This window comes from Salmo salar, chromosome 01, assembly GCF_965601325.2.
Source record: "Salmo salar chromosome 01, fSalSal1, whole genome shotgun sequence".
NCBI lineage: Eukaryota > Metazoa > Chordata > Actinopteri > Salmoniformes > Salmonidae > Salmo > Salmo salar.
Window position 1 is genome coordinate 147812288 of NC_138291.1, and position 25854 is coordinate 147838141.

A 25854-nucleotide genomic window follows, 5' to 3' on the forward strand; every position below is an offset into this window, starting at 1 on the left:
GGTTGAGAACTCAGCAACCACACCGTTGAATCATGTCGACAACCGGGGAAGTCCCTGTCTTCTTCAAGAACATGGGCTCGGGTAGCCCCAAGCCACGGCAGAAATTCTGTGGCATGTTCTGTCCAGTTGAAGGCTCTGGCGACAGCAAGACGTTGGAATTCCAGTCACTGCCGGGGGGCTGTAGCAGGCATGACGGACAAGTCATTGACAAGCAGGCGGACATCTCCCTGCCAAGGGTCACGATACGGGAGAGCAGAGGAAAATCAGCCCTGCAAAACCTAAATGACAGGGTAAGAGAGCTGCAGATGTTTCTGCTTTGTCACCCTGGATGAAATTGTAAATGTTTGTAATTTAGTAGATGCTCTTATCCAGAGCGATTTACAGTAGTGAGTGCACACATTTTCCAACGTTTGTTTTTTTTTTTGGGGGGGGGGAATAAATGAACTGTATTTTTCTTTCTTTCATCTATCTCTCTGTAGCATATGTCTGTTTGCCTCGCACAGATAAAGCACAAATAAATCAACACAATCATGCAGAAATGAGTTCATTGAGATCTCTAGAAACTTGCCAATCAGTAATATAGTCAAGTCTCTTTCCAAACCACTTAGCTAATGCCTTTACTCAATCAATGCAATGTCAATGCAACTCTGTCAACATTCATGTTCCTCAGGCACTACCTTGTGCAGAGTATGCACTACCAGTTGCATAAAGTTAGTTGATTTTTTTAACCATTACCTACCAAGTCTAGAGAATCAGGTTCTATATGCCAATGCATGTTATTGAGATATGGATCATTGACTTTAGGGAAAGCAAACCCAGAGCAGGGCTAGCACCTAGCTGATATCCTTCACATCACTCTTCAATGGACTGGACATTATCAGGTTGAGTTTGCCTACATTTCCCATGAGGCTCTGTGATGCAATGGGCCATTACTTCCTGTGCTGTGCTTGGTGGAGTATCCATCAGAGGGAGAAGTTCCTGTAGTGAGCTGGCCAATAGGACAATGTCAATGTTAGAGTGCATGGCTTTACGTAGTCTTTAGCAGGTTTTCCTGTGGTCAAACTGCAGCAGCCTAGCTTTTTATTAATCAAATCCCCGCCTCTGGTCATTATGCATGCACAGTTAGAGTGGCAGGAACCTCACAGGATGTGTGTGTGTGTGTGTTTCCCTCCCACATATGCCAGACCTATACATCTAGTGCAGAGGGACCCTATATGGAACATCAGTCTCAGTCAGCATCTTGGCCAATGCTCATATGACTTGCTCTATGCATAATGGAAACTGTGTACTGTCAGAAAAATACTAATTGTGTAATTTAGACTTTTATGGTTTCCGCTCCTGTGTTTCTTCCTCACTAAAACATAGAGTAGATCATGCTACTTCTCATTCCCTGGTCAGTGTCCCGGCCTCTTGACTCCCTGCTTAAATGCATGTTAAATATGTTTTTTTTTATATAAAAATAGGCCTGTTATCTAAGATCCTCTTTACTGCCTCATGTCTATTGTAGTCCCTCTGTTCTCTATCGCTTATTATCTTCATTAGAGTAAATAATTATTATTGTAAGGGTAATAATAAAGAACAGAGTAGCAGTAGCATATGATGAGTGTGAAAGTGTATGTGTGCGTGTGTGTGCTATCTGTGTGGGTTTTGTGTGAGAGTGTCAGTGTAGTGTGTGTGAGTGAGTGTGTGTATATACAGTGCCTTCTGAAAGCATTCACACCCCTTGACTTTTTCCAAATTTGGTGTTACAGCCTGAATTTAAAATGGTTTAAATGTAGATGTATTTTGTCACTGGCCTACACACAATACCCCATGATAGTGTAATTATGTTTTTAGACATTTTTACAAATTAATTAAAATCTTAAATCTCTTAAGTCAATAATTATTCTACACCCTTTGTTATGGCAACCCTAAATAAGTTCAGGAGTAAAAATGTGCTTAACAAGTCACATAATAAGTTGCATGGACTCACTCTGTGTGCAATAATAGTGTTTAACATGATTTTTGAATGACTACCTCATCTATGTACCCCACACATCCAATTATCTGTAAGGTCCCTCATTCGAGCAGTGAATTTCAAACACCGATTCAACCACAAAAACCAGGGAGGGTTTCCAATGTCTCGCAAAGAAGGGCACCCATTGGTAGATAAAAATGCAAAAAAGCAGACTTTGAATATCCATTTAAGCATGGTGAAGTTATTCATTACACTTTGGATGGTGTATCAATACACTCAGTCACTACATTTTACATTTACATTTTAGTCATTTAGCAGACGCTCTTATCCAGAGCGACTTACAAATTGGTGCATTCACCTATAATATCCAGTGGAACAACCACTTTACAATAGTGCATCTAAATCTTTTAAGGGGGGGGTTAGAAGGATTACTTTATCCTATCCCAGGTATTCCTTGAAGAGGTGGGGTTTCAGGTGTCTCCGGAAGGTGGTGATTGACTCCGCTGTCCTGGCGTCGTGAGGGAGCTTGTTCCACCATTGGGGTGCCAGAGCAGCGAACAGTTTTGACTGGGCTGAGCGGGAACTGTGCTTCCTCAGAGGTAGGGAGGCGAGCAGGCCAGAGGTGGATGAACGGAGTGCCCTTGTTTGGGTGTAGGGCCTGATCAGAGCCTGAAGGTACGGAGGTGCCGTTCCCCTCACAGCTCCGTAGGCACTACAAAGATACAGGCGTCCTTACTAACTCAGTTGCTGGAGAGGAAGGAAGCTGCTCACTGATGTCACCATGAGGCCAATGGGGACTTTAAAACAGTGACAGTGTTTAATGGCTGTGATAGGAGAAAACTGAGGATGGATCAACAACATTGTAGTTACTCCCCAATACTAACCTAATTGACAGAGTGAAGAGAATGAGGCCAGTCCAGAATAAAAAATATTTCAAAACATGTATCCTGTCTGCAACAACGCACTAAAGTAATACTGCAAAGCAATAAACTTTTTGTCCTAAATAAAAAGTGTTATTTTTGGGACAAATCCAGTACAACACATTACTGAGTACCACTCTTCATGTTTTCAAGCATAGTGGTGGCTGTATCATGTTAAGGGTATGCTTGTGAGTTACAGTCTTGAGTTAAATCTGCTTGAAAATCTATGGCAAGACTGGTATTATAGCAATGATCAACAACCAATTTGACAGAGCTTGAAGAATTTCGAAAAGAATAATGGGCAAATATTGTACAATCCAGCTGTGCAAAGCTTTTAAAGATTTACCCAGAAAAACTCACAGCTGTAATCCCTACCAAAGGTGATTCTAACATGAATTGACTCAGGGGTGTGAATAATTATGTAACTGAGATACTTCTGTATTTCATTTTCAAACATTTCTAAAAACATGTTTTCACTTTGTTATTGTGTGTAGATAAGTCCGATTTTTAACAAAATAATAATTGTTGAATTCAGACTGTGACACAACAAAATGTGGAATAAGTCAAGGGGTATGAATACTTTCTGAAGGCACTGTATAGTCTTGTGAGTGTGCATAAAGTCAATGCAAGATCGGGTCGATGCAGATAGTCCATGTAACCATTTAATTAACTATTTAGTAGTATTATGGCTATTTAGCAGTTTAATGGCTTGGGGGTAGAATCTGTCTCGGAGCCTTGATCCCAGAGCCGATGCTCCGGTACCGCTTGCCGGACGGTAGCAGAGTGAACAGTCTATGGCTTGGGTGGCTGAAGTCTTTGGTAATTATTTGGGCCTTCCACTGACACTGCCTAATATAGAGGTCCTGGATGGCAGGGAGCTCGGCCACAGTGATGTCTCTTTTCAGCCTCCTGAGATGGAAGAGGCGCTGTCGTGCCCTCTTCACGACTGTGCAGGTGTGTGTGGACTATGTTAAGTCCTTAGGGATGTGGACAACAAGGAACATGAAGCTCTCGACCCATTCCACTACAGCCCTGTCGATTTGAATGGGGTTGTGCTCTCGCCTCTTTCTCCTGTAGTCCACGATCAGCTCCTTGTTCTTACTGATGTTGAGGAAGAGGTTGCTGTCCTGGCACCACACTACCAAGTTTTTGACCTCCTCCCTGTAGGCTGTCTCATCGTCATCAGTGATCAGGCCTACCACCGTCGTGTCGTCTGCAAACTTGATGATGGTGTTGGAGTCGTGGGTGAACAGGGAGTACAGGAGGGGACTAAGCACGCACCTCCGAGGGGCACCTGTGTTGAGGGTCAGCATGGCAGAGGTGTTGTTGCCTACCCTCTCCACTTGGGGCCGGCATGTCAGGAAGTCCAGGATCCTGTGGCAGAGGGAGGTGTTCAGACTCAGGGCTCCAAGCTTTGTGATGAGTTTTGAGTGGACTATGGTGTTGAATGCTCAGTTGTAGTCTAGGAGCAGCATTCTCACATAGTTATTACCCATCTTTTCCAGGTGGGAGAGGGCAGTGTGAAGTGCAATTGAGATTGCGTCACCTGTGGATCTGTTGGGGCGGTTTGCAAATTAGAGTAGATCCAGAGTGTCTGGGATGATGGTGTTGATGTGCCATGAGCAGCATTGAAAAGCACTTCATAATTACAGATGTGAGTGCTACACGGTGATAGTCATTTAGACAAGTTACCTTTGAGTTTTTGAGAACATGGACAATGGTGATCAGGATGAAACATGTTGAGATTGGTACAAAGAGATATTGAAAATGTCTGTGTAGACACTTGCCAGCTGGTCTGCGCATGCTCTGAGAACATGCCTTGGTATTCTGTCTGGCCCTGCAGCCTTGCATGTGTTAATCTGTTTAAAATCTGTACTCACATCAGCCACGGAGAGCAGGATCACACAGTCATCAGGAACAACAGGTGTTTTCACGTAGGATGGTTTTGTTTTCCTCGAAGCAAGCATTAGTCATTTAGCTCATTTGAAAGTTGTTAATCATTGGGCATCTCACAGCTGGCTTTCATTTTGTAATCCATTATCGTCTGCAAGCCATGCCACATCTGACGAGCATCGGAGCCGGTGTAATATGATTCCAGCCTTCCTCCTATATTGTCCTTTTGCATGTTTGATGTATCGTCGAAGTTCGTAGCGGGCTTTCTTGTATGCGTCCGGGTCTCGGTCTTTGTAAGTGGAAGCTCTACGGATATTGCTTGTAATCCATGTTTTTTTTATTTGGATAAATTCCTATAGTCAACTTCGTCTATGCACTTATTGATTAACCTCTCTTGGAGAGGTGGGACGCTAGCATCCCACCCACGGTTCACACTATTCAACAGCCAGTGAAAAAACATACGACTATTTTAAAGATACACGTCTCCTTAATGTAACCACATTGTCCGATTTCAAAAAGGCTTTACGGCGAAAGCATAAAGTTAGATTATGTTAGGACAGTTCCAACACAAGAAAAACCACACAGCCATTTTCCTAGCAAGGACAGGCGTCACAAAAACCAGAAAACCAGCAAAAATTATGCACTAACCTTTGACGATCTTCATCAGATGACACTCCTAGGACATCATGTTACACAATACATGCATTTTTTGTTCGATCAAGTTCATATTTATATCCAAAAACCCCATTTTACATTGGCGTGTAATGTTCAGAAATGTTTTGCCTCCCAAAACTTCCGGTGAATGAGCACATCAATTTACAAAAATACTCATCATAAACATTGATAAAATATTAAACTGTTATTCAAAGAATTATAGATGAACATCTCCTTTATGCAACTGCTGTGACAGATTTCAAAAAAGCTTCACGGGGAAAGCACACACTGCAATAATCTGAGTACTGCGCTCAGAAAAAGACATCAAGCAATACAGATACCCGCCATTTTGGAGTCATCTAAAATCATAAATAGCATTAGAAATATTCACTTACCTTTGATGATCTTCATCAGAAGGCACTTCCAGGAATCCCAGGTCCACAATAAATGTTGTTTTGTTCAATAAAGTCCATAATTTATGTCCAAATAGCTCCTTGTTGTTTGCGCGTTCAGTAAGCTACTCCAAGTGTAGGAAGCGCGGCCAAAATGTCACGAGGAAAAGTAAAAAAAAATTATATTTACGTTCGTTCAAACATGTCAAACGTTGTATAGCATCAATCTTTATGAACCCTAAGTCACTGTGTGTTGGATAGGCAATGACTTGAAAGGACTACAAGCGCCAGATTTCCCACTTCCTGGTTAGATTTTTCTCAGGTTTTTGCCTGCTATATGAGTTCTGTTATACTCACAGACATCATTCAAACAGTTTTAGAAACTTCAGAGTGTTTTCTATCCAAATATACTAATAACATGCATATTCTAGTTCCTGGGCCCGAGTAGTAGGCCGTTTAATTTGGGTACGTTTTTCGTCCGGCAGTGAAAATACTGCCCCCTACCCAAGAGAGATTAAACCCGCGACTGATGTGCCTTCCAAATATCCTCTGATTTACCTTCCATTTCCTGAGTAGACTAACACACTTATTTCTGTTAATCCCTTATTGTATAGGCTACAATCAATGGTTTATCAATTTTAAGGGATTTAATAAATCTAAAGTATAATTCTTTATATTGTTCATTAGCTATTACGTAATGTTTTAAATGTATGGTGTTTTTATACCAATACATTGCTTCAGGATTGAGCTATGATTTTTGTATGGTTATCAGGACGTTTTTAGGCCAAATTCTTCAATGAAGACAAAATAACTCAAGGAAATATGACGTCATACCATAGAGAATCAAAAGCTAAACCTTGCACATGCCGTGGAATTTATATTCAGGGCAGGCAGCAGGGGTGTAGCTGTAGCCTACTGTACAGGGGCGGAAATCGCGGGGGGGACGGGGGGGACACGACCCCCCCATCCTGGGAAAAATACGATTTGTCCCCCCCAATATATCACTGAAACATAACTATGTAATTTAAATAATATTAATAATACGCAATGAAAGCAATTGTGCTGATTATAGACACTTAATAGCGCGTTTTTAAGTTTCAAAAGATTGCGACCCCCCCACCCCTTTCCTCACAATGGTTTGATCCACTGGGAAGGTAACAGAGGGGTCGTAGCCACTGTCTGAAAGGCACTCAATGAACGTAACTGACGTGAGGTTAATCCAGTCAATCGCGCACACACACTAGCTGAATATGCAGAGCTAGCGCGCAAATATGAACTATTAAGCTAGCTAGTACCTATTCCATTTATGTGGCCTCGTCAAAGATGGAATCTTTGCTATCGTCAATTTATTCCGAGATCAGCATGCAGATGATGTAAGTTAGTGCTTCAAAGTCCCTGTGATAAGGTTAGCGATAAACTGAAGTCCAAACTGAACAGAACCACACTCTCTTCTACCATTGTCTTAAATATATTTAATGGTCTCGTTGCAAAAGCTAAATTGTCGCAAGGGAACTTTTATTTATTTATTTTATTTAACCCGGGTAGCAAAGATTATAGCAAACACCACTGAAACAGAATTGGTGCTCGCTAGCTTTGCAAATTCAGCTATTGTTGGAAGCCAGCCAATATGAAACAAACTATTAAAATTACAAAAGGTTGCAGCATATGTTGTGTAAATGGTGAACTCATACAGCTGTCAACTCTTGTCATTTTAATCAGTTTCACATTTGCTAGCTACCTTTTAGATCGAAGCCCAAATAGAATGATAAAAGATAAGATGATAGAAGCCCATCTCCTACTGTAAATAACCTACACACTGTGTGTGTGTGTGTAGCCAGCCAGCCAGGTAGAAAAATGGCAGAAAAATAAAAGACGGACATCAGAGTATTTTTCAGTACACCAAAACGCAAAGTAAGAACCCTAGTAGCCTAATATCTCAAAGACTAGTTGATAAAATGTTCATAAGAAAGAAATGAAATTCTAATGGAAATGTTTCACAATGATGTCATTAGGCAGAGCAGGCAACAGATGGCACACAGACAGCAGAGTTGGGGACAGATATGCAGGGACAGACTGGCAGAGACAGGGAGTCTCAGGTAAGTTTGTTGAGTCTTTGTTTGGCAACATTATGAAAGGTTCTCCATTTTTTTAACTTGTAAAATAGGAACATAATTGGAAAATGCCATGGATACCCCCACTCTCAACTTAAACTGGTGACTGAACTAAGATTTGTTAAAGGCAATGGTATTGCTGTTGTGAGTAGTTGTGTAGTTTTGGGTACCGGTAGTTAGGAGTACGGCAAACACCTTATTTCTTTGGTTCCTCAATATACATTTACCATATTACAATGTAGGCTATGTGTTACAGCACTACTTTTGGTGTCCCCCTCAGGAATTGCTCTTGAGAAAATTTCATGTAATTGTCCCCCCCAAAGTTGATATCAGATTTTCGCCCCTGCTACTGTACTCCCTAATTCAGGTTGAGAAATGCATAGCATCGTGCCATGATTTCTCAATGGATCAGGGCGGGGCTCTACACATGCACGTAGGGCTTCGTCAAGAGGGTCTGTCCCTCCCTTCCTCGGTGTGTGAGAGTCAGTCTGGCAAGGTTTGGCGCATCAGCGGAGAACAGGAGCGAGAGAGGACGTGCTTTGGAGCTGCGGTTCTTTCCCTAGATTCTGCGAGCGGTGGCCTCCCCCTTTAGGACGCACGACTCCTTTTGGAATTGTACACTCTCTTGGCTGCTAACTTCTCTGCCTATTCCACACCGGCCTTATCCACCCGGCAAACCGCACTATTCTGAACACCCATTCCATTGATAGCGGTCCATTAAGCGCAGCAAGAACAGAACAGCGAAGATGTCTGGGCAAGGCTATCAGGGCAAGAAGAACATTCCCCGCATAACAGTGAGTTAGGAAAACATGTATTGATTCCATTGAACATTGTGCATGTATTGCTACAACTATCCGTTCACCAGTCAGGCAAAGATGTGCATCGCTAAAATGAGGCTTGTGATCCGAATTAGTTGAAGCTCTCTCGGGTAGCTTTAGGCTACAGCTCAGAGGTGAACGACCTGTTTGCATAAACTGTGAAATGCATTCTGCACGAGCTCTTAGTAATACTTGTGTAATTAACGGGGTCTTTAGGATTAACAAGGCTAAAGGCCAACATTTTGAGACTATGTAAAGAAATTATCTTTCAAATGACAGTGGGCTAAAATAGGCTACAACAGTTTTGCTTATCTGGTCAGCACGCGTGATCGTTCAGAGCATAGGTTATCTTTCAAGGACTTAATTTATCTCAATTGTCTTTATTTGACAAGATGAGAACCTGAGGCTAGCTGTCCACTTTTGGATAGGCCAAATCACATTTGGCTCTTGTAAGACTCTCCTTGAAATCAATGTTGTCCTTGAATCATTTCCACATCTAAAGTAATTCAGTCGCAAGGCTGTGGTTTCGCCCTCGCGCATTATAGGCTACATTTCCATGCGGATCTTCTTTGTTAGAGAACGGTATCTGGCCGGTTATCACCGTTCGCCAACGGGTGGAGCAAATGCATTAGCTTTCTCGCCTGTGCCCATCCGCTGCAATGTCGGGTTAGTTTTTCTGGACAATTCCAACTCCGGTAAAATTGTTATTTATATATAGGCGGGTTTAGGACATATAGCCCGTTATTGTTGACGGATTTTGTGTGACTTTGGGCGAGGCAGCAACCATGTCTTGCACCAGATTTTAAATCATGGCGAAGAGAGAATATCATAGGATAATGGAATGAGAAGAAGAATGAAACGGGGGCGGCAGAGGCTCCAGTTTCCTGCCTTGTCTCTCAGCCTCCACACTAATGAAGGGAAAGGGGCAAAAACGACTATAGACTCCCGCATGTCTTTCCATATTTCTATTGCTGAACTGGATCATTTATAGGTTTTCGTCTCCAGTGGTCTATATGAACTCCCCAACTATTCATCCAACCCTCATGCTTCCCAACCACATTGCAATGAACCTATGCTTCAATACACATTTGAAAAACACGTTTAGGCCTTTGTCATTAAACCATAGGCCTACATCTCCATGTAATGGATGTCCTGAAGATCTATAATAGTCTAAGCTTTTATGGGGAAAGTGCCTCTCTCCTCATTGCATGTGCATGTGTGCTTTTTTTGTGGACAAAGAAAGCAATTTGAAAGGGGCTTTGGCTGGCATCCCGGTTGGTTACTCCAGCAGGCTGGCAGGCTGGCTCAGTCTGACAAAACTGATGCAGGTTTGGCCTAAACCCTGTCACATCCCACAGCCTGCTCATATGGATACGCCAGCCACCAGCCATGACCCGGTGAAGGGAGCAGGCTAGGGCTACCCCACCTAATGATCTATTCACATAGTCACACACACACACACACACACACACACACACACACACACACACACACACATACTATCATTCTGCGGTGCACATGCCCTTCTACTGAGCATGCACCCTTCCTGTCCTTATCCCTCTCTAAGCTCCTGTTGATAAACTCAGCCGTTGCCCAACATGAGGATGACGGGAGAGACAGCGAAAGAATAGAGGTACGCCTAAAGTAGCCCATCTTTCAGACTGTAAGAGATGAAAGAGCAAAATGGATAGACAGACAGATAAACAGGGGTGACTGAGAGTGCAGTACCAAGGGTGACTGAGAGTGCAGTACCAAGGGTGACTGAGAGTGCAGTACCAAGGGTGACTGAGAGTGCAGTACCAAGGGTGACTGAGAGTGCAGTACCAAGGGAGCAGCCGCAGTGTGTGTACGTGTGCCACACCCCTGTGGCAGGGAGCAGTGAGCACCCTGTGTTGTCTGTCTGTATAGACAGCCTGTCATACACACATTTATGGAACCAAACAATCCCCTTCCCCTTACAGTCCAACAATCTTCTGCTTATCCAGGTCATATCCTTGTTATTTCATGCATTTATCAATTATCATAACATAGGATCAGCAGCCAGGGAGTGTCACTGTTTCAATGTAGATGTATATCTACGTGTATATCATATGTGTATGAATGTGTTTGCGGTTTTATATCAGTTGATCATCCTCACGCTCCAGGCTTTGCTCTGTCTTCACCCAGTCCTGGAGTAGTTTCCGTGAAGAGCGTAACAGTTAGTGTTAGATCAGAGGATCAGGAGCCGTAGTAGCCCTAACGGTGATGAAGCTAACTCAGAAATAGAACATGTACTCTGTACCCGGGAAAGAGAACATGAGGGCAGAGAGAGAGGGATGAATGAAAAAGAAACAGAGAGAGTAAGAACAAAGTACAGTCCATCTAACATACTAAAACAATTCACTGTATAACCAAACACACGATCACTATAGATACACACAAAGAATGTTCTTGTATGCTACTTTCTGTCTTTCAATTTAAGTCAATTGTGATTTTTTTTTGGGGGGGATTATGACAAACACCCCCACAGAAACATAGGCGTACACACACACACACACACACACACACACACACACACACACACACACACACACACACACACACACACACAGTTGTTGAGATTGGAAAGTCAAAAGGCAGCAGGCAGGCTGCAGTACGAGGCTGTCGTCACCAGCTGGAGTGGTCAGCTGCAGACTAGGAAGCAGCACACCTCAGAGACGCCTCATAAAATATGAATGTCATCCTAAAATCACCACCTGGGGCTGCATTCATAAAATGACTCATCCAACTCTCTCATGGATATGATTAGGTTCATTTAAAGTCACACACTCACTCACTCACTCACTCAAAGTTACTGTTGGAAAATGCGCAAACAGAAATAGATTTTTGGATTTATTGTTATTTAAGGGGAGGACTCATAAGGGTTCCTGTATAACACTGATGGACTTAACTGCAGGATGGACATATCATGAATACTTTAATGAGAGAGGTCTTCCTGTTGTTCCCAGGCTCTGGGGTCAAGAGTTCAGGAGCCAGTGGAATACCTGGTATTGGCCACCGTGGATGCCATTTTATCCAGAAGCCTCTGGCCGTGTCCGAATACCCCTACCAGCATTCTAAATAGTATACATTTTTGGTATGCGAAAATACAAGTTACAGTATATAGAATGTGAAATTCAGTGTGCTTTAAATGCCATGATTTCATACTCGGCTTTTAATTTAGTTGAATTTGCTGCACGTTATTGAGGGAGAGAATCGTCTTTCAAGACTCGTGTGTTTTTGACAACCGCTGATAATCAGACAAAGGGATGCAATCTACCAAAATGAACAAATGGTGGGATTCAATGCAATTGCACATTATATGACACCTTCACAGTATGGAAGAGCCTAGTATGTTGATATTTGTGTGTACTGCATTCGTTTTTTACTAAATGGTACGCTCTAAATAGTACGATTAGTACACAGTATGCAATTGAAGTAAGCAGTAGGCAAGCCAGATTTTAGACACAGCCCCTGTATCTTCCTGTTAGATCACTCTCTTTTACTAAAGACAGTCCAGCCTGGCACTGCTCATCTCCAGCCCGCCATTCTCCCACAGTAATCCCATAATGCACTGCGGCCCGGGGAATTCCGTGTTCACACATTACACAAAGCACACTCTTAGTTCTAAGGGACACCGACTGCCTGCCAAGAACGCTTTTTTTCCTTCTACGCTGTGAGATATAATCCAGCATATCCCCATTCATAATCCCTTCAATGTGAGATGGTGTTTATTTATGTACACTTCAGCAGCTGGACACAGGAAGATAGGGGAAGGAATGGTGCCCCAGTGCAACCTGGGATTTCTCCCTGACAAGCGAGATTTCCTTTTTCTTTAAGAGGATCCGGCGGCCGCTACACAGTACATATTCAGCCAGATTGTTGGCTCAACAAAATCCATGCTTCTAAATTGGAGCGTCTGTACAGTAGCAGTCATAGTCTGTGTGTCTTAAACCAGACAGCCACCCAGCAGCTCCTCCAGTCTTTGATCAGGGGGGCTGTCTGGCTATTCCAGGTCCAGGAGACATAGAGCTGACGGGGCTTGAGGGCAGTTTCCTGTTCACCCGTCCACTGGAAAGAAACTATTGGATCAGTAACTATTTGGATTAGGCGTGCTTGATGCTTCTCCACCCCAGCTCCAGCTCATGTTCCCTGGGAGTTTTCCACTGGGAGAGAACAACACATGCTGTTCCTTGGTTACCTCATTTGACAGTATTTGTCTTCGATCGAGGAAGGTTGCTCAGGCCCAGTAGAAATGGGCCCTGTCTATTGCTTCCATGCAATGTGTGAATAACATCTTTGCCTAATGGTGTCAATTTTAACGTTTGATGTCACGTCTTTAACTACACGTCAGTAGTCTTTAATTCGAGCCCTCTAAAACATGATACATTGGATTGATCTGCCACACAGCGTGGAGAGAGGACGGATCAATGCAACATCAATCCATCAGTCTATGTCTCTGATTGACCTCTAACCTATCCAGGCTCTAGTTTGGTGCTGGGCTTGGTTCAGATTTGTTTTTGCAGTTTAAGGAATTTCTGAAAATGCCTTCTACACTTAAATCTCAATTGAATAAGTTGTATTAGGGCTGTATTAGTTGGTCAGAGATGGATTACCTGTTGTTGATATTAAACATTGACCAACACCCTAGGCATATTATTTGTCTAAGAGTTAAAACCTTGTTCAATTGAGTCAACATCCTGTTTGTGTGTGGTTCTCCTCCAGGGAAGGTCACTGTCATGTTTGGCTCAGGTCCAGAACAATCAAAAGATAGATGCTCTCCAAAACCATGATGCCTGATTGACGATCACAGGCCAAGCAGATTGGGCACTGACTTTGACCTGCAAATGCTTCTTTAAAAACAAGAACCGCTAAGTAGGTTAAAATAAGAAGAAACATGAAATAGGCATGCACATTTATAAACTGAAATAGTCCACAGTAGATTGAGTTTAAAAGCACTTGACTGTTGTTATCATTGGACGTTTACTAAGAGTGACAGAGAATGACTTTCATTGTAATCCTGACACAGTACCACATTATTCTGTAACCTTTCTTTCCGTTTTTGGTAATGTACAAGTATCTAAAAATGTAATTATAGTTTTTAGATCATGGCTGTCTCACACATAGTTGTATGAATGTTTATGAACGGATTTCAGTAAAGGCCTCCAATTTACAGTGCATTTGGAATGTATTCATACCCCTTGACTTTTTCCACATTATGTTACAGCCTTATTTTAAAATGGAATAAATTGTTTTTTCCCCCTCATCAATCTACACACAATACCCCATAATGACAAAGCAAAAACGGGTTTCTACAAATTTTTGTAAATGTGTATATATATATATATATATATACATTTGCAAAAATTTGTAGAAACCTGTTTTTGCTTTGTATATAAAAATGAAATTTCACATTTACATAGGTATTCAGACCCTTTGCTCAGTACTTTGTTGAAGCACCTTTGGCAGCGATTACAGCCGTGAGTCTTCTTTGGTATGACGCTACAAGCTTGGCACACCTGTATTTGGGGAGTTTCTCTCATTCTTCTCTGCAGACCCTCTCAAGCTCTGTCAGATTGGATGGGGAGCGTCGCTGCACAGCTATTTTCAGGTCTCTCCAGAGATGTTGGATCAGGTTCAAGTCCAGGCTCTGGCTGGGCCACTCAAGGACATTCAGAGACTTGTTCCGAAGCCACTCCTGCATTGTCTTGGCTGTGTGCTTAGGGTCGTTGTCCTGTTGGAAGGTGAACCTTTGCCCCAGTCTGAGGTCCTGAGTGCTCTGGTGCAGGTCTTCATCAAGGAAATCTCTGTACTTTGCTCTGTTCATCTTTCCATCGATCCTGACTAGTCTCCCAGTCCCTGCCGCTGAAAAACATCCCCACAGCATGATGCTGCCACCACCATGCTTCACCATATGGATTGTGCCAGGTTTCCTCCACACATGATGCTTAGCATTAAGGCCAAAGAGTTGAATCTTGGTTTCATCAGACCAGAGAATCTTGTTTCTCATGTCCTGAGAGTCCTTTAGGTGCCTTTTGGCAAACTCCAAGCGGGCTGTCATGTGCCTTTTACTGAGGAGTGGCTTCCGTCTGGCCACTCTACCATATAGGCCTGATTGGTGGACTGCTGCAGAGATGGTTGACCAAGGCCCTTCTCCCCCGATTGCTCAGTATGGCCGGGCGGCCAGCTTTAGGAAGAGTCTTGGTGGTTCCAAACTTCTTCCATTTAAGAATGATGGAGGCCCCTGTATTCTTGGGGACCTTCAAAGCTGCAGACATTTTTTGGTACCCTTCCCCGGGTCTGTGCCTCGACACAATCCTGTCTCGGAGCTCTACGGACATTTCTTTCAACCTCATGGCTTGCTTTCTGACATGCACTGTCATCTGTTGGACCTTATATAGATGTGTGTACCTTTCCAAATCATGTCTAATCAATTGAATTTACCACAGGTGGACTCCACTCAAATTGTAGAAACATCTCAAGGATGATCAATGGAAACAGGCTGCACCTGAACTCAATTTCAAGTCTCATAGCAAAGGGTCTGAATACTTATGTAAATAAGTTATTTCTATTTTTTATTTTTATGCATTTGCAAAAAAAACAACAAAAAAAAACATTTCAAAACCTGTTTTTGCTTTGCCGTTATGGGGTATTGTGTAGATTGATGAGGGAAAAAATTATTTTAGATTAAGGCTGTAACGTCACAAAATGTGGAAAAAGGGAACGGGTCTGAATACTTTCCGAATGCACCGTATATGTGAAATGGCACTGTCAGTGTCTGTGTAGTGGAGATGAGAAATAGAGTCAATCGCAGGACACTGAACTGAGTAAAATATACGTATTTACTCTAGTAAAGCTCAGTCAAAATCCACGCAGGGATAAAACAATAATGACAAACGCAACTAACACGACCAACAGTAAAATAATAACGCACAAAACATCATGATAACCAGAGGGTTTAAATAGGGAAATAATCAGAACGAAATGGGAACCAGGTGTGAACAATCAAGACATAACAAATGGACAAAGAAACATGGATCGGTGGCAGCTAGAAAGCCGGTGACGATGACCGCCGAACGCCGGCCAAATAAGGAGTGGCACCAACTTCGGCGGAAGTCGTGACAGGCACGACAAATAATGATATAGTGATAGTCAACCACATGATTTTTGTTCAGTGAACAGTTGCCAAAACAGGATGGAATCATGTAGATGTGAGAATGGACTGGGTTCATCACTCCTGTCACACGAGTTATTAAAAATGTCCTGACATAGTCATCACTAACAATACATTCTTTGGGGGTTTGTTCGAAAGAGAGGAGAGAAATGTGTGTGCGCGTGCGTTTCTGCGTGTGTCTTTGTTTTATAGAATCTTTGTCAGTTGGCAGGGAACAAGTAACCACTTTTGTTGGGAAAAAATATACCAAAGTATGTCAATGTCATAGAGATGGGTTTTCTATTCTTTAGTCCAAATGCATTTCGGGCGGGGCATTGTGAACCCTGTTGGAAAGCATTTCTGCTTGAGGCCAGGGCTTCTAGCAGGGAAACACGCTAGAGGCTGAAACTCAAACAGAGCAACCTTTGTTTTTGGAGGGGGCTAAATGCCTCGTGACCAGAATTGTGCCTCTCCACTTTTGGAGAGTAGGCCGTCGCCACTGGGGCAACACAGGGAGGTGCCAGGGGGCCGGGTCTCCCCCCTCTCAGTCTCGCACAGAAACAAGTGGCCTGGTGACAGAGGTATGGATGACTGATTCCCAGTGAGGATGCCAGAGGGGCGTATCCTGTGGTCCTGTGCTCTGCTGCTTGTCGTTGTTTCATCAGTGCATTCCTCAACCTCATTTTGAGCCATGCTGGTATCATCCTACCTAGTAAATTATCCATTCAAAGATGCATATTCCGTATGTTGTTCCTGGTCACGACGTGCTGTATTCAGCCATCTATAATAAGCACACTGTACATCTGTGTTCCCTTTATCCCTCCCTGTATTAGGATGTGCATGAAGCATTGATCACGCAGTCTCTCTTTAAGACTCTGTCAAAGCAGTCGTCCTGCTTTCATTCCAGGCTGCAGCTCAACTCAGATCCACCCCCGCTGCTGTATCTCTGTGTCTTTGGTTCCTATTTAACTCCCGTTCCCTCTCTCCTATTGCTCTGCTTCTCTATCTCTCTCCTTTATTCTTACAATCCCAAACACTTTCTGTCCCATTCTCTGTCTCACACACATACTGTAACGGTTGAACAACCTTCACCCAAGACCTGGTGCTGATCCAAACTATCCCTGCATGGAACTGCTTCTTCCTCTGTGGTGTGTGTGTGTGTGTGTGTGTGTGTGTGTGTGTGTGTGTGTGTGTGTGTGTGTGTGTGTGTGTGTGCGTGTGTGTGTGCTGTGTGCGTGTGTGTGCGTGTGTGTGTGTGTGTGTGTGTGTGTGTGTGTGTGTGTGTGTGTGTGTGTGTGTGCATGAGCGTGTGCGTGTGCGTGTGTGTGTGTTTGAGAGAGAGAGACTTACAACACAAGCCATCCATAATCAAATAGATCATGCCAGCTCAACACAACCAGTTGGGGCAACCATAAACATTGTGGGAGGATAAGTTGTTCCTTATCATCACAGAACTCACTTGGACGAAGCCTAATATCCCTATGACGCAACAAGGCAGAACATCAGATAATGCTGTGACAGTGACACATGATGTGACACTGCCCAATACAGCAGAGAGGCAGTCGGAACGTCCCGCCATGGTGGGGGTGATGGGATGGCAGGGACATGTAGGGGGGGTTAAGTCTTTTGGCTTGTCTTTAGTATTTTACGTGTCTGTATTTAGTATATTAATAGCACAGTGTTAGCTGATGCTTCCTGTAAAGAAAGTGGCTGGTACTGCGGTGGTGCCAAATACAATACTCACCATCATGAGCTCATTTTTATAAGGCCATATAAATGCCCAGGACGTTTTTTGTGCGTTACATTCTGGTGTCTGCTTTCCCACACTGACATTAAAGGCTTTTCCTAAAGGAACGCTTACTTCACTGTGTTAACTCTGTGAGGATGAAGAGAATGGGACATGTGTATACTAACTAATGAATGAATGAATGACAGTTGGTAACCTGTCCCTTACAGGATTAATTGACACATAAAGAAACATTACCATGATTCACAGTGAATTCTTCATCTAACAATACTTTTTTTTAAATGATCTTGTAGAGCGATCGTCTCCTGATCAAAGGGCCGATAATCGTGAACGATGACCAGTCCTTCTGTGCTGACATCTACATGGAGGATGGTCATATCAAGTGAGTTTCACGACGACGACTACATGCTCTACTTCTCAGAGGTTAACTACCTCTGCACCATCCTTACCATGCGTTGACCTTTAACACTGGTCGTTGTTTGCTATTGCAGACTAAATTGCAGTCGTAATGATAACTCTATAACAACGCTCTCTTTTTTTCTCTTTCTCACTATCTCTCTCTTGCTTTCCATTCTCTCTCTTTATCTCTCTTCCTCTGACTCCCAGACAAATTGGCGAGAACTTGATAGTGCCCGGTGGGGTGAAGACCATCGATGCCCACGGGCGCATGTTGATGCCAGGGGGCATTGATGTGCACACACGCTTCCAGATGCCCGACCGGGGCATGACCTCGGTGGACGACTTCTACCAGGGCACCCGCGCCGCTCTGGCAGGGGGCACTACCATGATCAGTATGTACACTACCACCTACCCACTTTCTGTCCTCCCCCTCTCAAGTGTCATGGGCAGGGCACAGTGCCAGCTCCATCTATGGCAGCACCAGGTCCTGAGCCCATAAAGTCTCATCTGCTACAGACTAGCTTGCCACCAAGTGCTGCTGAGTGCTAGGGAGGACGTTCAAAACTTTTTTCAAGTTGTTTATCCACTCTCCTCCTAATTGCTCAGTAATAGCATGGCCTGCCTGTAGCGTTCCTAGAGTTCTACTGAATATCCTAGCTGCCTCAGTAAAGGTCCATCTCCCTGCTCAGCAGTTACACAGACTCCTGAAGAGTAAGGTGGCTTTATCACATCGTGCAGAATGCTGACTCCTGCTGACAGCACTGCAGAGTCCACAGAGCCATCTCTGTAAATGGGTCACGTCACGAAACAGAGGCTTACTGGGTCACAGTGCAGTACAGTACAATCTGGTTGAAGAAACATGATGCAAGATCCTGATCTAGGCTTTTAATCTGACCTATTGCATTTCGTAGTTGAATGCGACCAGAACAATAAGAATGAACCAATTTACTAAACAATTGTGTGTGTGTGTGTGTGTGTGTGTGTGTGTGTGTGTGTGTGTGTGTGTGTGTGTGTGTCCACTAGTTGACCACGTGGTTCCGGAACCCGGGGTCAGTTTGCTGTCTGCATTTGAGCAGTGGCGTGAGTGGGCGGACAGCAAGTCGTGCTGTGACTACTCTCTACATGTGGACATCACTGAGTGGCACAAGGGAGTCCAGGAGGAGATGGAGGCCCTGGTCAAGGACCACGGTACAGACACATCCACATTAACATCTCATGATGTCATATAGTACATTTTGATTGGTTGTGTTCATGTTTTCTCTTTCTGTATGGTTGCTAGATTTCCTACATGTACAGTACCAGTCAAAAGTTTGGACACACCTAGGGTTTTTCTTTATTTTTGCTATTTTCTAAATTGTAGAATAATACTGAAGACATCAAAATGATGAAATAACACATATGGAATCATGTAGTAGTCAAAAAAGTGTTAAAAATATATTTTAGATTTTAGATTTTTCAAAATTGCCACCCTTTGCCTTGATGACAGCTTTGCACACTCTCAATTTTCTCAACCAGCTTCATGAGGAATGCTTTTCCAACAGTCTTGAAGGAGTTCCCATATATGCTGAGCGCTTGTTGGCTGCTTTTCCAAACTCTGCTGTCCATCTCATCCCACACCATCTCAATTGGGTTGAGGTCAGATGATTGTGGAGGCCAGGTCATCTGATGCAGCACTCCATTACTCTCTTGGTCAAATAGCCCTTACACAGCCTGGAGGTGTGTTGGAACATTGTCCTGTTGAAAAACAAATGATAGTCCCACTAAGCACAAACTAGATGGGATGGTGTATTGCTGCAGAATGCTGTGGTAGTCATGCTGGTTAAGTGTGCCTTGAATTCTAAGTACATCACCTACAGTGTCACCAGCAAAGCACCATCACACCTCCTCCATGCTTCACGGTGGGAACCACACATCCGTTCACCTAGTCTCACAAAGACTGGACGGTTGGAACCAAAGATCTCAAATTTGGACAATTTATACTCATCAGACCAAAGGACAGATGTCCACCAGTCTAATGTCCATTGCTCGTGTTTCTTGGCCCAAGCAAGTCTCTTCTTATTATTGGTGTCCTTTAGTAGTGGTTTCTTTGCAGCAATTCGACCATGAAGGCCTGATTCACGCAGTCTCCTCAGAACAGTTTATGTTGAGATGTCTGTTACTTGAACTCTGTGAAGCATTTATTTAGGCTGCAATTTCTGAGGCTGGTAACGCTAATGAACTTGCCCTCTGCAGTATATGTAACTCTGGGTTTGCGACTGCACTTGAAGAAACTTTCAAAGTTCTTGAAGTTTCTGTATTGACTGATCTTCATGTCTTAAAGTAATGATGGACTGTCATTTCTCTTTGCTTATTTGCACTGTTCTTGCCATAGTATGGACTTTTCCCAATTAGGGCTATCTTCTGTATACCAACTGTACCTTGTCACAACACAACTGATTGGCTCAAATCCACAAATGTACTTTAACAAGGCACACCTGTTAATTGAAATGCATTCCAGGTGACTACCTGGAAGCTGGTTGAGAGAATGCCAAGAGTGTGCAAAGCTGTCATCAAGGCAAAGGGTGGTTACTTTGAAGAATCTAAAATCTAAAATATATTTTAATTTGTTTCACACTTTTTTGGCTACTTCATGATTCCATATGTGTTATTTCATAGTTTTGATGTTTTCACTATTATTCTACAATGTAGAAAATAGTAAGAAAACCCTGGAATGAGTAGGTGTGTCCAAACTTTTGACTGGTGTACTGTATGTTCATATGTTACTGGTCTCTTCGCCTCTCTTTGTTTCTCATCCCAACTCTCTGTACCTTCCTTTGATACGTGCTCTCTTTCCTCAGGTGTCAACTCTTTCCTTGTCTATCTGGCTTATAAGGATGTTTTCCAGCTTACTGACTCTCAGGTATGACTTACCTTATCATATGGTAGCTTTTTTTAACGTTGGCTCCCTGTTTGTCTTACAGGAAACACACATCGATCACTACCGCCACAAAGGACATGAATGGTTAAAATAATCTTTAAGAAAAAAGTATGGAAGGAATTCACCTCTTTTGGGACAAAATCATACTGAATGCTCAATTACATGCACTGTAAGACTTTATATACTGTAGCTCTCCAGCCTTCCCCTCCCAGCATATCCCATGGCCTCTGGGCTGAGTTGAGGAGGGAGGGTGGGGGAGGTTGAGGCATTAATTGTGTGTGTCTCCAGTGGGAGTAAGGGATGATGAAAGAATGCACCAGTCCAAGTCTTTGTGTCTGACTCATGGTAAACAGATTCATCTTGGACTGGAGGCTCCTTTGAAAACGGCCCGCATTGGTCTTTGCACCTGTGTGAGGAATGCATTCAGGCTGCTTGGCCAGAGCATTTCATTCTATTTTGTGCAGGTCTCCCAAGGCAACCTATGGTAGCTCTTTATTATATTTCTGGCTTTTGGGAGATGACTCATACAAGACTCACACATCGCTCATACATCAGTAACAGGTTCTCCTCTACCACTGTTGTATTTGAGACCTTCAGAGTGAGTTTTGCATGGTGTGAAATTGGCATTATTGTTCACTTTGCTCAGCTATCAGAGTATCCTCAATGTACTTTACCTTGTCTGTTCTATGACCCATCTGTGGTTGTCTGAGGCTGCTGACATGGTTATTTCCTGTAGGTCTATGAGGTGTTCAGTGTGATCCGGGATCTGGGGGCCATCGCTCAGGTCCATGCTGAGAATGGAGACATTGTGGCTGAGGTAAGACCTGAGGCTAATAGGGTTGAGCGGTTTTCTCTCTATAAAATGGCGCCGGAAGAAATGGCAGCAGTTTTACGGGCGCCCAACCAATTGTGCTTCTATGTGTTTTTTTGTGTTATTTGTAACTTATTTTGTGCATAATGTTTCTGCAACCGTATCTTACGGCAAAAAAAGAGCTTCTGGATATCAGGACAGCGATCACTCACCTCGGATTAGACAAAGATTTTTTCTTCAACAAGCAGGACGCACAGGACATTCTCCGAACACCCGACAAGGCCAACATCCCAGTTATTGGCAAGAGGAAGAGACGCAGGTATAGAGGACACAGAGCGGGGTGCCTCGTAAGGATTCGCAAAAGGCGAGTGGGAAAGCTGCCATTACCGTCAATGTTACTCGCCAACGTGCAATCATTGGACAATAAATTAGACGAGGTACGATCACGAATATCCTACCAACGGGACATCAAAAACTGTAATATCTTATGTTTCACGGAATCGTGGCTGAATGACGACATGGATATTCAGCTAGCGGGATACACGCTGCACCGGCAAGATAGAACAGCACACTCCGGTAAGACAAGGGGGGGGGGCGGTCTGTGCAAATTCGTAAACAATAGCCAGTGCACGAAATCTAAGGAAGTCTCTAGATTTTGCTCGCCTGAAGTAGAGTATCTTGTGATAAAATTTAGACCACACTATTTGCCTATTTGCCTCAGCTATACTTTTCGTGGCTGTTTATTTACCACCACAGACAGATGCTGGCACTAAGACCGCACTCAGTCAGCTGTATAAGGAAATAAGCAAACAGGAAACCACTCACCCAGAGGCGGCGCTCCTAATAGCCAGAGACTTTAATGCAGGGAAATTTAAATCAGTTCTACCTAATTTCTATCAACATGTTAAATGTGCAACCAGAGGAAAACAAATTATAGATCACCTGTACTCCACACACAGAGACGCATTCAAAGCTCTCCTTCGCCCTCCACTTGGTAAATCCGACCACAATTCTATTCTCCTGATTGCTGCTTACAAGCAAAAATGAAAGCAGGAAGCACCAGTGACTCGGCCTATAAAAAAGTGGTCAGATGAAGCAGATGCTAAACTACAGGACTGTTTTGCTATCACAGACTGGAACATGTTCTGGGATTCTTCCGATGGCATTGAGGAGTACACCACATCAGTCACTGGCTTTATCAATAAGTGCATCGAGGACGTCATCCCCCAATGACTGTACGTACATACCACAACCAGAAGCCATGGATTACAGGCAACATTCGCACAGAGCTAAAGGGAAGAACTGCCGGTTTCAAGGTGCGGGACTCTAACCCAGAAGCCTATAAGAAATCCTGCTATGCCCTCCGACGAACCATCAAACAGGCAAAGCATCAATACAAGGCTAAGATTAAATCATACTACACCGGCTCCGACGCTCGTCTTATGTGGCAGGGCTTGCAAACTATTACACACTACAAAGGGAAGCACAGCCGCAAGCTGCCAAGTGACACAAGCCGACCAGACGAGCTAAATAACTTCTATGCTCACTTCGAGGCAAGCAACACTGAGGCATGCATGAGAGCATCAGCTGTTCAGGACGACTGTGTGACCACGCTCTCCATAGCCAACGTGAGTAAGACCTTTAAACAAGTCAACATTCACAAGGCTGCTGGGCCAGACAGATTACCAGGACGTGTGCTCCGGGCATGTGCTGACCAACTGGCAGGTGTCTTCACTGACATTTTCAACATGTCCCTGATTGAGTCTGTAATACCAACATGTTTCAAGCAGACCACCATAGTCCCTGTGCCCAAGAACATGAAGGCAACCTGCCTAAATGACTACAGACCCGTAGCACTCACGTCCGTAGCCATGAAGTGCTTTGAAAGGCTGGTAATCGCTCACATCAACACCATTGTCCCAGAAACCCTAGACCCACTCTAATTTGCATACCGCCCCAACAGATCCACAGATGATGCAATCTCTATTGCACTCCACACTGCCCTTTCCCACCTGGAAAAAAGGAACACCTACGTGGGAATGCTATTCATTGACTACAGCTCAGCGTTCAACACCATAGTACCCTCAAAGCTCATCAATAAGCTAAGGATCCTGGGACTAAGCACCTCCCTCTGCAACTGGATCCTGGACTTCCTGACGGGCCGCCCCCAGGTGGTGAGGGTAGGTAGAAACACATCTGCCACGCTGATCCTCAACACTGGAGCCCCTCAGGGGTGCGTGCTCAGTCCCCTCCTGTACTCCCTGTTCACCCATGACTCTATGGCCAGGCACGACTCCAACACCATCATTAAGTTTGCAGACAACACAACAGGCCTGATCACCGACAATGACGAGACAGCCTATAGGGAGAAGGTCAGAGACCTGGCCGGGTGGTGCTAGAAGAACAACCTACCCCTCAATGTAACCAAGACTAAGGAGATGATTGTGGACTACAGGAAAAGGATGACCGAGCATGCCCCCATTCTCATCAACAGGGCTGTAGTGGAGCAGGTTGAGAGCTTCAAGTACCTTGGTGTCCACATCACCAACAAACTAGAATGGTCCAAACACACCAAGACAGTCGTGAAGAGGGCACTTCAAAGCCTATTCCCCCTCAGGAAACTAAAAAGATTTGGCATGGGTCCTCCGATCCTCAAAAAGTTCTACAGCTGCAACATCTAGAGCATCCTGACTGGTTGCATCACTGCCTGATACGGCAATTGCTTTGCCTCCGATCGCAAGGCACTACAGAGGGTAGTGCGTACAGCCCAGTACATCACTGGGGCTAAGCTGCCTGCCAGCCAGGACCTCTATACCAGGTGGTGTCAGAGGAAGGCCCTAAAAATTGTCAAAAACCCCAGCCACCCCAGTCATAGACTGTTCTCTCTACTACCACATGGCAAGCGGTAACGGAGTGCCAAGTCTAGGACAAAAAGGCTTCTCAACAGTTTTTACCCACAAGCCATAAGACTCCAGAACAGGTAATCGAATGGCTACCTGGACTATTTGCATTGTGTGCCCCCCCAAAACCCTCTTTTACGCTGCTGCTACTCACTGTTTATCTTATATGCATAGTCACTTTAACTATACATTCATGTACATACTACCTCAATTGGCCCGACCAACCAGTGCCCCCGCACATTGGCTAACTGGGCTATCTGCACTTTGTCCCGCCACCCACCACCTGCCAATCCCTCTTTTACGCTACTGCTACTCTCTGTTTATCATATATGCATAGTCACTTTAACCATATCTACATGTACATACTACCTCAATCAGCCCGACAAACCGGTGTCTGTATATAGCCTCGCTACTGTTATAGCCTCGCTACTGTTATTTTTCACTGTCTTTTTTTACTGTTGTTTTTATTTCTTTACTTACCTATTGTTCACCTAATACCTTTTTTGTGCTGTTGGTTAGAGCCTCTAAGTAAGCATTTCACTGTTGTATTCGGCGCACGTGACAAATAAACTTTGATTTGATTTGATATTGTCATACCGACCTTCTCAGTATTACCGGCTTAGTACACAAGGGGGCGCCAAAAAAACACAGAATGCTAACAAAATTAGCACAAGTAGTAACGCATTTCCAAGGGGGTTGCTCGCTAAATATGCTAACGAGCGAAAACGAAAATAACCGAATTGCAAAGACAGTCAATCCAGCTCATAAAAACACTGTAATTTTTGTAGAGTTTGGACATTTAAAAGTGAATGTGAACGAGAGACATTGTGCAAATTGTGGCAGCCCAGGGGAGTCAGAGGTGAAACACACAATAAATAAGACAGCGAGAGTTGGTTTTGCAGTGCTTAAACAAAAGTTGTTCTTTAATAAAGGTTGGGGGGAACGGGGAGGGGAGAAATACAACTGAAAGGCTTCTCATGTAACGGGTGGGTCACTGTGTCCAGTGTGGCTGTTCCTCGGACCGCCTGTGTTAATTTTTACATTTAAATTTTTTATTTCACCTTTATTTAACCAGGTAGGCTAGTTGAGAACAAGTTCTCATTTGCAACTGCAACCTGGCCAAGATAAAGCAAAGCAGTTCGACACATACAACAACACAGAGTT

The 25854-nt window shown here is 43.8% G+C and overlaps 1 protein-coding gene across 1 annotated transcript in view; it reads left to right on the forward strand.

The window, feature by feature from the left end:
• Positions 1-8392: 8392 nt before the first annotated feature.
• LOC106565238 (dihydropyrimidinase-related protein 2) overlaps positions 8393-25854 on the forward strand; it is a 30324-nt gene continuing 12862 nt past the window's right edge. The window contains exons 1-6 of the mRNA XM_014132134.3: positions 8393-8721; positions 17957-18045; positions 18270-18454; positions 19086-19250; positions 20900-20961; positions 21716-21796. Coding sequence (XP_013987609.1) covers positions 8674-8721; positions 17957-18045; positions 18270-18454; positions 19086-19250; positions 20900-20961; positions 21716-21796 — 630 coding nt within the window. The 5' untranslated portion in view covers positions 8393-8673. The remainder of the gene's footprint in view (positions 8722-17956; positions 18046-18269; positions 18455-19085; positions 19251-20899; positions 20962-21715; positions 21797-25854) is intronic.